The following is a 17780-nucleotide window of genomic DNA, read 5'->3' on the forward strand; positions in this document are numbered from 1 at the left end:
AAAAATAAACATGCATCCGTGGTATTTCTTCAGGCAAAAAATACAAAATTCCACATTTTGGTAGGCAGGACTTTGAAAAATTTAACGTGAGATTCTCCGTTATGTCGAACTTGAGGGTTTAATTTTCATTAAGATTCTATCACTTTTAGGAAGTGTTTCTCCCTTTTTTCGAAAATAAGGCAATTTTTTTCAGGTTCGTAATTTTTGATGGGTTATTAACTTTTAGTATGGGTTAGTAAATTTGATGAAACTTATATATTTGAAATCGGCATAAAAATCCGATTCGTTTGATGTATCTACTGATATAAAAATTCCGTTTTTTAGAGTTTCGGTTACTATTGAGCCGGGTCGCTCATTACTTACAGTTCGTTACCACGAACTGTTTGATACAACAAACAATACAACTTTTTCAAGAATATTGAAAAATTTGTTGGTCAATTTCAATATTTCTTCATCAACTGTCGTTGCCCTAAGACATATAATGTGTTGTCCAATCTAAGTGAAGAACTTTCGGCTGTCCGCTGTCAAAATATGTCGTTTTCAACGTTTTCAAGAAAATCGCAAAATAGGGATAAGATTGGTTCGCAGACTTATCTTCCAAACTTTTTTCAACTGTAAAAAAAAAACACCCTGAGCCTTGGCTATAATACTTTTAACATCTTCCCTGCTCCCACCGTCTTACAAATAATACTACCAAGGTAAGTGAAACTGTCCACTTAAGTTCCTTTCGTTACCCGACGTCACCTTTTCATTTTCACTTATTCCTAGCCTTAGCGACTTAGTTTTCTTAACATTAATTTTCCAACCTATGCTAGCACCCTGAACTCGCAAAACCTCTAAAAGTTCATTTATTTTGCTAACACTTTCATCTAGGAATCATTTAAAAATCCTAGGTCGAAATATTGCAACCAGGCCGAATCCTATGAATTATAAGCACAATACGCGGAAAAAAGATGAGCAGACAATGTACCTCCCTGACGAACACCGTTTGCTGGAAAGAAATATGGGATCATTTAAAAAACTTAACGCGTCATTAGCTGCTGGCTCGTAAATAAAAAATTACACTTTTATAAAATGGATTAAAAACCCAAAAATCCTTGAATCAAGAATGATTTCATGAAAAAGACGCCTGTTGCACGATGAAATTCAACGTCACACTTATGCCACAGACATAAACACAGCTAATTAGAAAACAGGGTGGGCAGGATTGCTGTAGCCCGCAATTGTTCAATCGATCATTCGAAGTCAATTGCAAAGGTCTTCGCTACAAAAATCACTACAGCTACACATAAAAGAAACTAACATGGGGATCATGTAGAAGAAGAATGAAAGTACGTTTATTCACTTCTTTAATTCAAACTTAATACGAGCATGTCAATACACCAAACAAATACAAATTAAAAATCCCAAGACGCAGGTGCTACTTCAATATCGACATAGCTAGATAAAAGGAAATTTCAAGCAATAAAGTCCCTAGGTAAAAATAGCAAATATGCGAAAAAAGAATGGCAAATTACGAAACATTCCGTTACTGAAAATGAATATCCTTGACGTATGTCTCCTGCCGTTCCGTCGAATTAGTCAAGCATAACATTTTCAGCTAGAAAGAAGTCTTGATAAGGAGGAAAAATGCGGCTGTGAAAGTTCATGGTAAGTCTGTCGTCTTATTTTTCAAGATAGTCCGATGCACTTGATTTAAAACTTCCTCACAAGTAGAGAAGGAAGAACCAAGCATGGTTTAGAAATTGATTTTTTTGAATAGTCTCAATTTTGGATCTTTGATAAGATATATACTAACTTCATTGCCTCAATATAAATACCCGATTATGCCAGCAGTAACCTCAGATCCGTGATTGGATTGCAAAATTTAATTATAAATGTCTACAAAACTGCAAGAAGCACGTTGTTAGTCTTGCTTACAGGAAAAGGCATGGCTAGGGTCTCCTGCACCAGGGGACAATTCCAGGCTTTGCCCCCCCCCCCCATCAACCTAAAATCTACTTAAAAAAAAAAATATTGCGCAAACCAAAACACGGCGCACCCCTCTCGGTAGTTACAAACTCGAGACTCGGTTTTGGTGGACCCCAAAACTATTTAAGAAAAAATGCGTTTTTTAAATTGTGAAAATTAAATAATGGTATACCTCTCCGAGGAGTTCCCAACGCCTCACTCGGTATTGGCAAACTCAAAAATAATTACGATTCTTAACTGTGTATTTACTTAAGCTATAAAACAAAAAATCTATCATCCCTATTTTAAAAGCAGATCTATACAAAAAAAAAAAATGAATATACCATAAACCATCCCCGACTTAAAAAAAAACAACTGTGTAACATTCATAGTTAAATTCAACTCTTTAACGATCTTAAATTGATTAATTTAAAATAATCTTTTCCAAAACAAGTTATCGAAGAATAGTAAAGAGCCATTTTAAAACTAAAAATGATCAGAAAGGTCACATAACAATTCAAACATAAAATAAACAGAAATTACTATGAATGATTAAATGAAACCTAGAAAGAACAGCCTCTATTCCTATCGCCTCTATCTCATTCCAACATATGGAAAATTGACGCCTGAGTAAAACTTTAAACCAAAAATTGGTAATTTTTTAAGCAATCTGCTTAGTTTATTGAAGCAACATTTTGAATTGACGAGTGAATCTATGTTTCACCATTGATTTTCGACACAATCGAAAGAAATGTGTTTAAAAGGAGAAAAGTATGCATAAAATGTAATGCATATCAGATTAACGAAACAAATTAACATAGCCAAAATAAATTTCAGATTTAAATTCTGCAAAGGGACCGAAACACAACAAAAATGTAATTTCCAAGCCAATTCGAGACAGAAAAAGTATGGCCCCATTTTAGGCGTAACGACTGATTTTGTTTTTTGGTCTGGTATGATCAAAACATTTTAAAGCCAAGTAACTCCTTTTGGTTTAGGCAAACAAACTTTAGACGAAACAAACTTTAATTTTCAAGTTTTTCCTTTGTATAGGGGTTCTTTTGACTCAGGAGCTTCTGGATATGCTTTAAGCTTTTAAGATAAAAGTGGTTTGACCCTTTTTGGGTAAAGATATATTTTCGACAGAAGAAAGTTTTTGTATTTCTAATCCCCTACGCTCAACAAAACATTTGAAGAGCCTTTGCCCTCTCTCTCGTAACACCAATTGAAACTACAACTGGATCCATCTAGCCGTTCCCGCGATGTTTCAGATACCCTATTTTGACAACCTGGGTAAACATAGTCTCTCTTGATTTACCTCGTTACTTTACCCTGAATAGATTCTAAGTTCCAGAGGGGCTTAATAGTGCAACCTTTTTTTAGATGGATTGTTGAGGACGAACGACTTTTAGCCCCCTTTTCACCTCCCCCTAAACACACAATTTAAAGTCCTCTCAACCTCCCACAAATACTTTAAGTTTTAACTGGATCACCCTGAGGTGTTCCCGAGATATTGCAGATATGCTATTCTGGTAACCTGGATACATCTGGTGTCTTTTGATTGACCTCCAGCCCCTTTTTTAAATTAACATTCTAGATTCATTGGGTCGCTCTAAACTCCCTAAAAATTTTAAACCAATCCCCCAAGCCATATCTGAGACGGTGCTGATACGCTAATTTGATAAACTAGGTACACGCAGTGTCGTTCTATTGACATTCTACTTTAACCGGGATAGTTTCTAGTCCCATAGCGGCTTATCGTGCCAAAACTTTTAGGGGATTGGAGACAAGAATATTTAGCTCCTACTTCCTCCTCTGCCACTCCACAAGCAAAAAGTCGAGGTTGACCCCTCCTCCCCCCCTGCAACACTACTTCAAAAATTTTGACTTTACCCCCAGCAATTTTATAAAATGGCTTTGCTACTCCCAATACTCAACATAATGTCCGTTTCGTTCTAAAATTAAAATAATTTAAATAGTATACTAAATCTTTAACTTTATTTCTAAAGCAAATTTATATTAAAAATTAATCACAAAAAACAAACAAATTTTGTTCTTAAGGACGGGAACTCAAAATCCTGCTTCGTGGGGTATCACGATAATTAATGTCAAGCTTGTCCTAATTTTACCTCTTATCTAATTTGCAGAGATCAACGAGTAAATCATCCTGAAAAAAAAAAATAAAACGTCAAAAAAGATAATAGAATATAAAAATAACAGTGCGAAATTACAATAAGACATGTTAAAAACAGTATAGATTACTAATCAGTGAGGAAAGCTTTAGCATTTAAATCATGTTTCTGCTTCTAAGACAAGAAGACCTAATATCGAAGAGAGCTCATAAATATTAATGTTTAGCTGCTATCTCCTATAAAGTTTCATGGTTGCATTTTTATAGGCCACATTTCTAGAGCTTTCTGAACTTTGTTGGTCATAAGAAGGTGCAAATTCTATAGCTTTTTCAAAGCAGAGTATAGAGGTTAATGACTCCTAGATACACTCATTCTCGGATAGCTACTTTATTCTAGTGTAATGAATCTCATCAAGATTACCAAAAGAATAGATTAAAGCTTGTGTAAATTAAGATACAGTAACATAAATTACTTGCTTTGGACTTTCAAGGAGGCACACTTGTGCCTCTATAAAGAGGCGACCCACCACAATTCTAAGTGATTTCCGGTCCTAGCGGTCGCAGAGAGACAGCGGTGATCGCATTTTGTAGCCCAAGCTCCAACTAAGAAACGTGCAAAATTTCACCCCCTCCGACTTTATCTTCATGGGTAAGTGGGCCGGAAGTTTCGACCCTCCGACCACAGCCCCTCTTTAACGTTGTCCGATGGGTTAAAATCTAAAAGTCGAGAATTGCTCGGGCCCAGGAGCTTATCCTTGAAATTTCAGCTCAATTCGATCACTCCTTCCCTGTTTTCCAAAAAACAAACATAGCCACTTAAAGTGCATTTTTCTTTTTTTTATCAGCCACACCTTCAGGCCACAGTTGGCAACGGATCCGGGTGAATGAGGACTGATTCGAACTGGAATTCGACCCAGCAGGGCCTTTTGATATTTTCAGACCGAAAAAAATTTCCCCCGAATTTACATTTACGAAAAACCTCGTTTTCCTATAAGAGCCCATGTTAATTTTTCCCACCACAGCCCACCTTTAACGTTGTCCGATCGGGCTGAAATTTAGAGGATAACCTTTCCTGAGGCCTGGAAGCTTATCCTCAAAATTTCAGCTCAATCCGATCACTCCTTCCCTGTTTTCCAAAAACCAAATATCAAGTATTGTGAGGATTTGCTTCCGTCAAAAATAGATTTCAGAGACTAAAAATAATGTAACGAGTGTCTCTGTGGTACAGTGGTCGCTATTCCTGACTGTCAGGCGGAAGACCCGGGTTCGATTGCCGTCAGAGAAACTTTTTTATATATTGAATTTAAAGTTTAAAAAAGAAACTCAGTTTCTTTTTTAAATCCAATCTATTAAATCCTTCGGCTCAACAGACGTCTCCAGAAGAATATCACAGTCGGCCTTCAGGTTACAGGTAAGTCTCCAATGCTTTGATAACATGCCGTATATCCGCAAGCTCGAAGAAAAGTTGAAAAAAGAAAATCTTACTGTGCATTTGATTTGAGTATTCAGGAATTAAAAGCCTTAACACAAGAATCTTCAAAAGCGGGGGGTTTAGGAGGCGGCAGCCCCCCAACTTTAACTCCTGACACGATCAGCTAACATTTAGTCAAGCAATAATAAGTAATAAACTGTACGAAAACGTGCAGGAATTATTTGAAAAAACTACGTTTTCTAAAGAGTTAAAGAGGCTGAGTCACAAGTTCGAACCTTAAAACGTACGGAGATTAGGAGGTACAGTTGGGGACTGCCGCCCCCAACCCCCCCCTTTTGCAGCCTTTAAATAAAAAAAAACAAGTTTTTTAAACTGAAAGTAAGGAGCGACATTAAAACTTAAAACGAACAGAAATTATTCCGTATATGAAAGGGGCTGTGCCCTCCTCAAGACCTTGCTCTTTACGCTAAAGTTTTTATTGTTTAAAAAAAAGAGTTGCGAGAAGTCAAACTTTAGCGTAAAGAGCAAGGCGTTTAGGAGGGCACAGCCCCTTTCATATACGGAATAATTTCTGTTCGTTTTAAGTTTTAATGTCGCTCCTTACTTTCAGTTTAAAAAACTTGTTTTTTTATATTTAAAGGCTGCAAAAGGAGAGGGTTTGGGGGGCGGCAGCCCCCCAACTGTACCTCCTAATCCCTGTTCGTTTTAAGGTTCGAACTTGTGACTCAGCCTCTTTAACTCTTTAGAAAACGTAGTTTTTTTCAAATAATTGCATGAAGAGAAAAAACAAAATAAAACAATAATGACAACTTTTTACAATAAAAATTATTTACAGTATGTGCAAACAACAAATTTGGCACAACTATCTCTCAAATTTTCAATTTTTTTGTTAGCTTTTTTCACTCATTTATTAGCTCAACATTTCAAATTTCTTCAAACAACTGGGAGTCCCTTCCATAGAAATGAACCCCCCCCCCCAAAAAAAAAACCAAAGAAGTAATGCAAAAAATGTTGTTTTTTTTCAGATTTTGACTACCTACAACTTTCAGGATCAAATTTGTGCATTTATGGCAATAAATCACATAACAATTTCTCAAAGAACAATGGATTTGGAGTAAAAAAAAAAATAAAAAAAATAATAGGTGCCAAAAGAAAGTAAATTCTTTAAACATTTAAACTATTCGATTTTTTAAAGATCTCTATCCATTTGCAGGTGTCAGCACCATGACATCCTTAAATTTATTTCCCATTTGGGTAAATTCAACTGTGTGAGCTAGGTCTATTTATACATATTCTAGTAGCACTCGTGAGCTTAGTACCTTATTGCTGTTTATAATAATTATTGATAATAATTCTTCCAATAAAGACTAAGTAAAAAATTAATGCTTCACATTACTGTGATAAAATTCTACTAAACTACAGTAAATATACCAACAATAAAAAAGCTTACCCGTAAAGGTAATAGAAGAAGGATAGAAGATAAAATATCATTTTTATCCATCCTTCCCTCATACACGCGTTTAAAACATCAGCATTCATAATATTCGTAGGATCATAAAGACCATATGATGACATTAGCGGCCGTTTTGAATACCTAAAAATAATCAACATGCGTTTTCAGAAAAATTTTCAAAAAGGAAGATAGACTTCCAGTCAGCACAAATTCGAAAAAGGAACCAGAAAACATCCTTATGATTAGAAACTTAAATTACATAGGATGTTCACAAACTTTTTGGGGCACCACCCCTAAAATATATCTACCACCTTTTATATTCTTAACGCTCACACCATCATTGAAAATAAGTCTCGATAACACCTAAATGTCGTGTCAATATATATCACGGAAATTAAATATCCCTAATACTTCCTGAAAGAGTACAATGTCCATAGGGTGCAATAGCACGAATTAAGGAGACCTTACAGCTGTGTGTACACTTAGTAATAGTACAGAGGTCCCAAATATTATTAGGATTTGTCTGTTCACCCCCTCCCCCTCCCGCTTAATATCGAGGAATAGGGTAAGGATTTAAACTACCCCATGTCTGTTTATTTAAAACCTCAATCAAGAAAAGAAGAGAAAAGGCTCTTTTTTAAAAACTAAATCTGTTTTGCTGCTCAAACTTATTTATATATTTATTCCTTATTGAAACACTGGAGAATTACTTCTTCCATCGGCTTATTCAAAATCTGCAAAAGGTGGTGGGTAATATCAGTTTTTTCTCATTTCACAATCAACACTTTTTTAATCACTTAAGCTACAAGAACATGCATAATAAAGAATAAAGGGAAATTGAAAAAAAAACCTGGCAAAGTAAATTAAACTGTTTTACACGACATAAAAGAAATAGCAAAAACGGACTTAAAATATAACTTGTTAAAATAAAAAGGATCAACCGATTCAGCTTCAATCTTTGCTTGACGACTATGTGACGATCAACTTAAGATGCCAAAGCCAATTCTCTCTTTAAACGCAAAGAAAACGTGTATTATAGCAAAATTCAAATTTCGAAGGCCATGTCATTGACCTACTGGCTAATTATACAGAATACACCCAAAAACGAAGTTAGCTTAATCCTAATGAAATATAACAAAATACGATGAAAATACAATACTTTACTAACAAAATTATGGGAACTACAGAAGAAAATTATGGAAAGCAGACTGACCAAAACGCATTATTTTAAATACCAAACCAAAGTACCAATTCTATATATTAAATACTTAATTAAAATATACCTACAATGTAGTTTTTCCACTAAACCAAAGCGAATTGTCTCCAAATACAGATATCTAAACCGGTTTTAACCAAAATATTGCAGATCAAAATTCTCGAGTATATTCTGAATAATTAACAAGTACCGTCATTGATACAGAACATATGGAAGAAAATCCATACTCCCACCTGCCCCAGGCAAGTATTTTTTGAAGACTGATAGCCTTATTATTTCCATGAAACATTAGCAGGCCCCGGATATGAAGTAACTATTCAGAACACTTCTGACTGATTAAAAAAGAACTTGGTATACAGCGATTTTTTCGTACTTGTTTTATATGAACCAATCTAATTGCATGTACTGTTCCAATAGTAGTGTCAGGCTAATATTTTTTTCTATTTTCTTCGTGTCAAATTATTTGAGGAATCAATTTATTAATTGTTTTCTTGGTCATCAATCTACCAATGTGTTAATTGTATGACGGCAAAACTAGATTTCAACTCTACCGGCGAATTAACGCATTGGTTTTCAGACATTCTTACCTTTCTCCAAACACCATTATTCTTAGCCTTGAGAAGTAAAGAGTTCAACATGAGTATTGAAGAAGTCTTCACAAAGGCTATCTCTTATCGGTGAGATTACAGACGAAACTTATTTTTTTTACAACTAATGGGATAGCAAGAATAAAGGCAATTTTCGGGATTGTACGTTTATGCCAGATGAAAAGGAAAAAAAAACAGATTGGCATCTTAAAAAAGAATTTTTTTTTCTCACGCTTTAAGCTAAAGTTTAAGTTTTTGGCTCAATCCTTTAAGAAGAACTCCTTAAAAACAAGGGTTGTTAAAATGGAATAAGACGCACATAATTTTGAAGACCACACTACCTTTCCATGACGATAAATAAAAGTTCAAATAGGGATAAAATCCTTTTAATAGACAGTGTTTCAAAACAGTGATAGAAATTCACAAAAAATACCAGATATTTCGGTCACATATGCAGTGACCGTCATCAGTAGTAAAACTAAAGAGTTTAGTTTTACTGCTGATGACGGTCACTACATATATGGCCGAAATATCTGGTATTTTTTGTGAATCTCTATCACTGTTTGTGAAACACTGTCTATTAAAAGGATTTTATCCCTATTTGAACTTTTATTTATCGGAATAAGACGCTTTCTTAAAGTACTAGAAAAAATTAGCGTAAAGAGCGAGGGATTAAGGACGGGGAAGCACGCCCCATATACGGAATAATTTCCATTAGTTTTCAGTTTAATATCGCTCCTTACTTTCAGTTGAAAAAACTTATTTTTTTTAAATTTAATTTCCGATCCGTCTTCAAATAATGCCAGGAAATTCACCTCACCCCTCCATGGAAATTCCCTCCCCCCCTCAAAAATCCCCCATGGAAAGTTTCTCTCATCTAAAATATCCCCTTCCCCAGGCAATTCTGTCATCTGTGAACATTCCCCCTCGGAAAATTTCCTGCAGACAATTTCGCCAGGAAAATTTCTCCTTAGCCTACTTTCCTTGGAAAAATGACTATATTTTTCAAATCCTGCCAAAAATCCCGCTCCATGGAAATTTTTTTCCCCCAATGGAAAGTTCCTCACGCGGAAAATTCTCCATGGAGAATTTCTCCTGCGGAAAATCCCCTTGCCCATCAGAAAAATCTCCCAGACAAATCCAACCCTGCTGAAAATTTCCCCCGGAACATCTCAACATGTAGAACTGAGTTGCTAAAGGGAAAGTGAGAAATATAAGGGAAATTTCGTATATGAATTCTGTCAAATTCCGCTCGTGTAAAATTTCCCCTGGAAAGTTAACCCCCGAGAATTCCCTCCCCACAGAAAAATATCGCCGAGGAAAATACATCCAGAAAAATATTTGTATTCATCCCAATAACAAAACTATAGGCAAATAATTGGTAATTTTCATATTTGGCAGCCCTATCCCCAGCGGCTATCGAAGGTCTTGTCGTTCCCAGAGGCATAATTACTGACTTATAATTATTGAGTATATCTTTCAACTATACTGAACAAAATGGCTACCTCAAATTTTTGGTCGGATAACTTTGGGGAACCAAGTGGCTTGAGAGGGGCGCTAGTGACTTTTTATTCTTTTTGGTCACTTAAAAACGGCACGAAAGCTGTTGATTTCCATTCGTTTTCAGCCCTCTCTCGATCTTCTAGAACCATTGTTTCAATACCATCACTCCTGGTAAAAACAAAAACAAATAAACACGCATCCGTGATCTCTCTTCTCACAAAAAAAATCCACATTTTTGCAGATGGGAGCTTGACACCGCTACAGTAGGGTTCTCTGACGCGCTGGATCTGATGGTGCAATTTTCATTCAGATTCCTTGACTTTGTGGGGGTGCCCCCCCCCCGTTCAAAAATAACGCAAATTTCCTCAGGCTCGTTGTCTTTGATGGGTGACATTAAACTTAATGAATTTTATAAATTTGGGACCATCATAAAAATCCGATTCTTTTGATGTATGTATTGTTATCAACATTCCGTTTTTTAGAGTTTCTGTTATTATTGAGGCATGTCGCCCGTTACTTATAGTTCGTTATCACGAACTGATTGATAGTCGGTAAGTGTCTATAACTTCCAGCCAATGACCAATCTGAAAATTCATATGATTTTGTATACGGGGTACCTGAACAGCATTTCTCCATGACACTATCAGTCAGAAGCTTTCGGATCCTCACAAGAGAGTATGCTATTTTTCTTTCATAGGTCTGTCGTCTGACAGGCTCTTCTGCTAGTAAATTAAACGAAATTTTATATCAAAACCAAATTTTCATGCTACAATTTCTTCAACCACTTGGGATTTCAAAAACGTTCATTTGGTCTGCTTACACATTATTAGTAAGTAATTATTGATTCTTTATATGAATGGTTTGTTATAAACTTTTACGTTCTACAAACAAATTATGGCATATGGCTTAAATGCTTCGGAATACAATGTTATTATATGAACAGAAACCTACCTATAACAATGATAGGCAATTAAAGGGACGTTCAAAGCCACAGTGGTCCATTCACCGGCAAAAAGGAACAAAAGGTTCATAAATATGTGGATCAAATACTCAGGTAGCACCAACTAGAAAAAAAAAACAACTAAATAAAGTATTTTGAAGATAAAAGAACAAGAATAAAAGACTTAAAACTATAAAGATAGATAAGTCAGCTAGATTGATACACACCAGTCATGTCTACACTAAACACTGAAACGATAAAATCATGATCACAGTCAATCTAATCAACGACGATAAAGGTCATAAGCCCAGGATATGGTGTCTGGTTCTTTACCACAGGCGCAGTAACAGGGGGGGGGCTGGACCATTCCTCTAATATTTCCCAAAACAACTACTTTTATAAGCGTTTTAAATCCTCCTTTGACAGTGACGTATTTGTGGAAATTAAAAGGCTCTCTAAATAACCTAAAGGAAACAAGTCAAAGTAATCAAGGAGAAACAGCATTTTTAGATATCACGTAAGTAACTAAAGTTAGCCATCTCGATTAAAAAAACTGGTAAGTATCATAAGTCCTAAAAGTAACAAGAGTTCACAATCCTAAGAATAAAATAAACATTTTAAATAAATATTAGTAAGTTATTTACACCTGCCAGGCAAAACAAAATATATGTAAGAGCTACTTTTTATACAGCTTAAAAAACACAATTGGGGTCTCAGACAGTATACAACAGAAAATAATATTTTATAAGCCAAAACAGAGATTCATCTGTAACTTAAACTTGGAAGAAAAAAACAACATATAAATTAACTTAAACCCAAAAAAATGTATGATTATGGATCAGAATGCTTAACAGCACAACTATTTTCGCTTACTAAAAATATTAGGTTGCATCTTATTGAACCATTTTGCAATAAAGTGGGCATGAGTTTTTTTTCTTAAAATTCAAAAATAACAGTTGGTTTCATATCAAACTTTCAATTTACGTTTGTATTTTACTGCTGAGAAAAAATGGCTAAAGACGTGAAGCAAAATAGGGTTGAAGTTAGTTTGTTTTAACATGCTCCCTTATTATCTGAGAAAGACGTTTTTAACTTACTAATACCTATTTAGTAGACTTTAGATAAATTTTGGAGGCTTTATTGTTTTCGCAAGCTTTTGCTCTACAAATTTCAATTATTTCATCTTATTGTGTCCAGCACTGAAATTGTTACATGTAAATTAAATCAGCATAATCATCATGTAACAAAATAAGCAAGATGCATGTTTTTTCCATGAAAGAAAGAAAAGAGTTTGCTTTCATGCCTCGAACAATATTTTCCCTGCAGAGTAGTTAATTGCTAATTAGAATAGATAATCAAAATGCGAAATATGCTGCAACATTTTTCTGATGTAATTAGAGATTCTGCCATGAATGTCACAATCTAATTCACTGCTATATATTCGTCCATATATTGAGCAAATGACTTACAAATACAATTCTTATAAATGCAAAAAAGAATAAATTAATTCAATGATTAAAATAATCAATTAATTTATCATGCTGATGGTACTAGAACCATTCTATTGAAAATTAAGAACCATATCAATTTTTCCTTAACAAGCTCAATAATTATATCGGATAAATTAATATTCTGATTGTTATTTAGTTTCTCATATACGTAATTTACCAATTTTTCAAGCTTCCACAAAAAAAACCCACTAAATATATCAAAATAGAACAGATAATATTAAATATACAACGACTTGCCTTCTTCTAAACATTAATTAGAATTTACCCCTCAATTTCAACTTAATCGATATTATCATACTTTTATTTTCAAGACTTTGAGGTTACTTTTAAATTGAGTACCCTTTAACGCAAACATTGAAAAAAAAATGGATAGACAGAAGAATCTAAAAATGGAGACAAACTCACAAAAAACTGAACATGGTATTTTTAATTCTAGAAGAAGATAAACAGGAACTGAAAATATCAGTCCTATTGAATGATCCAGTTGAATCAAAATATAAAAAAGGTAAAAACAAAAAGGCACAAAAGTAAGCTACATAAAGAAAAAAAGCATATAAGGCATGTGATTAACGCACAAGATTTACACTTCGGTATCTGAAGACTAAACCCCTGTTTCCTAACAAGCACATTTTATAAATGTACCATAGGAATGAGTGTGTTAAAAAATACCCAAAATTAGGAGGAAAGCTGAAAAAAAGTCGAAGAAAGACCGTACAAAGGATTTCGGGAACAGATTTCAGCAAGGGTGTATTCCACGTCAAGTGATTATAATTAATGATGCTAAGGAGGCGGGGCTTAGTGACGTTTCACGGTGATTAATCATCCTTAATTACGTTCTAAACAAAGAATGTACTAGGGCTTTAGAGCTTTAGGCATGTAATTTATCGTATTTAATGATTATCATAAATTAATCGTAATTAATGATGATTAATCACCGAAAAACGTCAATGAGCCCCGCCTCTTAGCATCGTTAATTATACTGTCACTCGACGCATTCCACATCACTCGACGTGGAATGCACCCTTACTGAAATCGGTTCCTGAAATCAGCTACGTGTGCTTCGCCCTTAAGATGGATTTATGGATTAAGTAGCGTTTATGGTCAAGCACTGTTTTAGGGATTGAGGTGGATATTTTGTAGCAAAAGGAGTAAAGAGCAATAGCAAGTAAGAAATAAATATTTTTTTCAGTGAGCTACATTTATCACCTGTAATGCTAATTGAATTTTAGTCATACCAGAAAAAATGAATTTATCAGAATCCAGCAAATGACATTAGTACAACCACAAACCAGCAATTGGGCCTATAGCTTCAGAGTTTTCATAGGAGATGAAATTTATTTGGATGAAGCTTATACATCAGTCATTATATCTTTTACAAGCAATACAAAGAGCATAAGATAGAAAAGTCTACAAAGAAGCCAACAGCTTAAATTTCAGGTGTTTTCTAGCCAAATCTCTCAGTAACAAGAGCCATCTTCCATGAAGATTTTTCCTGAAAATTTCTGAGCGAAAACAAGAAATATATCTCTTTATTGCTAGTGCATGGGTTTTAAATAGGAAATCTGTAGTCTATTTAAATTTTCTGCGGAAGTTGCACAGAAATGTTGTTGGGAGTACAAGGAAATAGGCCTTCGAGCTATATTAAGAAAAAATGGAATCTAAAACAGGGACGTGCGCAGGGGGGGGCCTCCGGGCCCGCCCCCCGAAAGCTCACGATTGTTTTCATTCTCCCATAATTTCTGATACTTCTCACAGAATAATGGGTTTGAAGGATTTGGCCCCGCCCCTCCGAAACAAATTCCTACGCACGTGCCTGTCTAAAAAATTTTCCTGAATAATATACATAGCCAATATTAAATTTATTCTAGATACATTTTTTCTAATTGGGATGTCTTGACATATATTTTCTATATCAGCAGATAGCTTATATAAGTCTCTTATATACTTCTTGGTCTAAAAGCCTTACAGTATGTTTCTCAGAAATTTATGCTTCATTTTAACACAACGTTCCTCAGCTCCAGGGATGTAGCTTGGCTCTAAGTTTAGAGGAAGATATAAAGAATGTGCCGACAAAATTGTCCAGTGTGCAGACAAATGCGGAAACATAGGCCAAATTAAAATTAAAACATAAGCTAAATTCCATGGTGTTGGCACGGTGTGCCGACACCTTGGTATCTAGGGCAGGGTCATTCCCCCACCCTCCCTTAGCTGCGCCCCTGCTCAGCTCAACATTTTGGCTGAGTTTACATAATCTGTCCCATAACTAAATTGCGAAGTGAATTTCCAAGAAAAATATACCGACGAAAAATAGCTAGAGCCCCCCCCCCCCTTCTTAGCTGCACCCTGCTCAGCTCAACATTATCGCTGAGCTTACATAATCTGTCCCATTACAAAGTTTCGAAACGAGTTTCCGAGAAAAATACACCAACGAAAAATAACTCAGGAAAATGTATAACATAATGAAAGTATGATGAAAATTGGGAAAAAAGACATACTCACTGGATTCAAGCTGCTGCAATGATCAATTGGATTTTTGTATTCCGTTTTTAACTCGTCAAATGCAATTACCTATTAGAAAAAATGAAAAATAAAGATTTTGGAGTAGCAAATATCATTCTATAAAAAGTTCAGTCAGAATACAACACCCATGTCCTCAGGCTTAGAAAAAAATTGAAGTTTGTAGGTTTGTTTCTTTCCTAGATATTAGCAACCACGTCATTTTTTTCTTACACCTTGCTTAGTTTCGATTCGGCTTCTAGATATTCTTTCGAATATCTAGTAAAGGAGTTTATCGAATCTCAATCAGACCTTATGAAAAATAAAAATAAGTGTCACAGTAAGGCCTTTTGGGTTCCTACCTTACTCTGTGGGGGGAGGGGGAGAAGTAGGTGGTCCCCAAATTCATTTCATTTGAAAATTTACCATAATAGATTACTTACCAGCAACCAAACTTAGTGGGATGTCAGAGTGAGTGGCTTAATTGTGCTTCTTGGGAGTCCAGAACTGACAAGACCTCTTTGATGGAGGAAAAGGGACATCTCCATCAAGACAGCTAACAGGGGGAGTTGTACGATATCTACCAAACTTATTCAAAGCAATATTGTGTGTCAAAGCCACAGTTTATAGACAGTAAGCTTATCGCAGATCATTTCTGGTCTTCGGTCTCGGTGCGAACAAAAAGCTCCTTTCACTTATTTCTGCCTTAGCGGATTAGTCTGTTACCGACCGTCAATCACTGAGAAATGGTTACCAAGTGCATTATTCGTAATTGCGAAAGCAGAAAAAAACTTGGTGAGCCAGCCAAGTGGTTTGCAAGTGTCCCATCTCACTTGTATTAATTAATTTATATAAAAATTATGAATTAATATATTTTTTACTTTACCTCCCCTGATCGGCCTATTTAGGTTTTTCTAACACCGGGGGCGGGGGGGTGGAGGAATTTTGTGAAAATAAGGAATTTTTTCTTCTTCTAATAAGTGGTGGAGTAGGTGTGATGGTTTCAGGGGCGGATCCAGGATTTTTTTAGGGGGGGGGGGGAAATAGGTTGATCCGACAAACTTACGTTAGGAGCAAGTTTAATTAATACAAACTTGCGTTAATTAGGTAAATTACACTACTTTAGACTACTTTACGGGGGTAACCCTCGCCCCCCCCCTCTGGATCCACAACTGGATAGTTTATCATGTTTTTCACGTCGTGATATTTATTTTCTCAGATAATAATCTCAGGTCATAATCAAATGTCATCGCTTTATGGCTTTGTTCAAATAAAACTTATTTTTTACTTGATTATCGTCGTAAATTTATTATTTGTCTTTCTTTCCATTCTTAAACCAATGTTATATTTATCTTTTGCATTATTACAGCCCACTATATATACATTCATATAAATTTATATGCAGTGTTACCGCCATACCAATTATTCTCCTTTCCTTTTTTATTCTTTAATAATAATTTCTGGTCGTTTTGAGTTTGAGTTATTGTAGGCTTCTATTTCTACTGATCTTAAGTTTAATATGGCCTTTACTTTTCTTTTGAAAAAAACTTTCTTTTTCGTAAAGTTTTCGTAATATATATATATATATATATATATATATATATATATATATATATATATATATATATATATATATATATATATATATCGGCGCGTACAAACAGCTCCTCTCATTTGATCTGCTATCAGCGGCCCAATTACCCTGGAACACGTATTTTGGCAGGAACTTTCTCAAAATGCCTTTGAAACCAACTTGAGACTTCGAAACCTATTTTTAATTCCTAAAAACGTCTAATAATAACATTACACTACTAACTACCGGTTTTCATGTATGTATTGGAATAAATTAATTTAAAATTAGTTTCTTCAAAATTAGTGTTCCAACGTTGAAGCCAAGTTTCGCGTCCAAGAGAAATCTGACTTGTCTACCCGTGAAAAGATCTGACTTCGCTTATGTTTATATCTGCCAAAACGTTCTCCGGAGCACTCGCACCCCGGTCCGGGTTTTTATAATGGGTGAGATAGAGAATGATCATACTGCTAATTATAGAAACTGTGGTCAAAGCTGTGTACTTTGCTATTTAAGATTTTTCTAAATCTCACTTTTTTTTCTTTTTTTTACAGAATCCCAGTTTGAAGCGAAGAGAAATATAGTAGACAAAGTCATTTTCATAAATATAAAAACAAAAATTAACTTCGTTTTCAAAATGGACTAAAAAGTAAAAAGCAATTTTTTTCTTGAGAATATATGAAAAAGGTGAAAAGGAGGGGCTTAAAACGGGTTGGGCTTTAAATAACATATGTCTCAAATTGACCTAAGATATAAATGCAAATGATTGTGTAATTCATATATATGATTCCAATGCATGTCATCTTTTCATACAAAAAGCTAACACACTTTTCTTTTATTCAAAGAAAGGTATTGCTTGAACTCTCTAACACTGGCAATTGTATGTAACAGTACTACATTATTAGCAGCATTGCTACAACAGAAAGTGACTGCTACAACTTGACAAACCTTGTTTTCTGTCTTTTTTTTTATTCTAAAAAGTTTAATTGTA

At 34.9% G+C, this 17780-nt stretch overlaps 1 protein-coding gene across 5 annotated transcripts in view; it reads right to left on the minus strand.

The window, feature by feature from the left end:
• Positions 1-3926: 3926 nt before the first annotated feature.
• cni (protein cornichon) overlaps positions 3927-17780 on the minus strand; it is a 30906-nt gene continuing 17052 nt past the window's right edge. For all 5 annotated transcript variants that reach the window (XM_089091527.1, XM_089091525.1, XM_089091526.1 and 2 more), the window contains exons 3-6: positions 15223-15291; positions 11224-11336; positions 6964-7107; positions 3927-4117 (exon numbers count right to left, since the gene is read on the minus strand). In XM_089091527.1, the coding sequence (XP_088947653.1) occupies positions 4087-4117; positions 6964-7107; positions 11224-11336; positions 15223-15291 (357 nt within the window). In that variant the 3' untranslated portion in view covers positions 3927-4086. The remainder of the gene's footprint in view (positions 4118-6963; positions 7108-11223; positions 11337-15222; positions 15292-17780) is intronic.

This window comes from Artemia sp. Qi Xiang Cuo, chromosome 7 (assembly GCF_049724085.1).
Source record: "Artemia sp. Qi Xiang Cuo chromosome 7, ASM4972408v1, whole genome shotgun sequence".
NCBI classification, from domain to species: Eukaryota; Metazoa; Arthropoda; class Branchiopoda; order Anostraca; family Artemiidae; genus Artemia; species Artemia sp. Qi Xiang Cuo.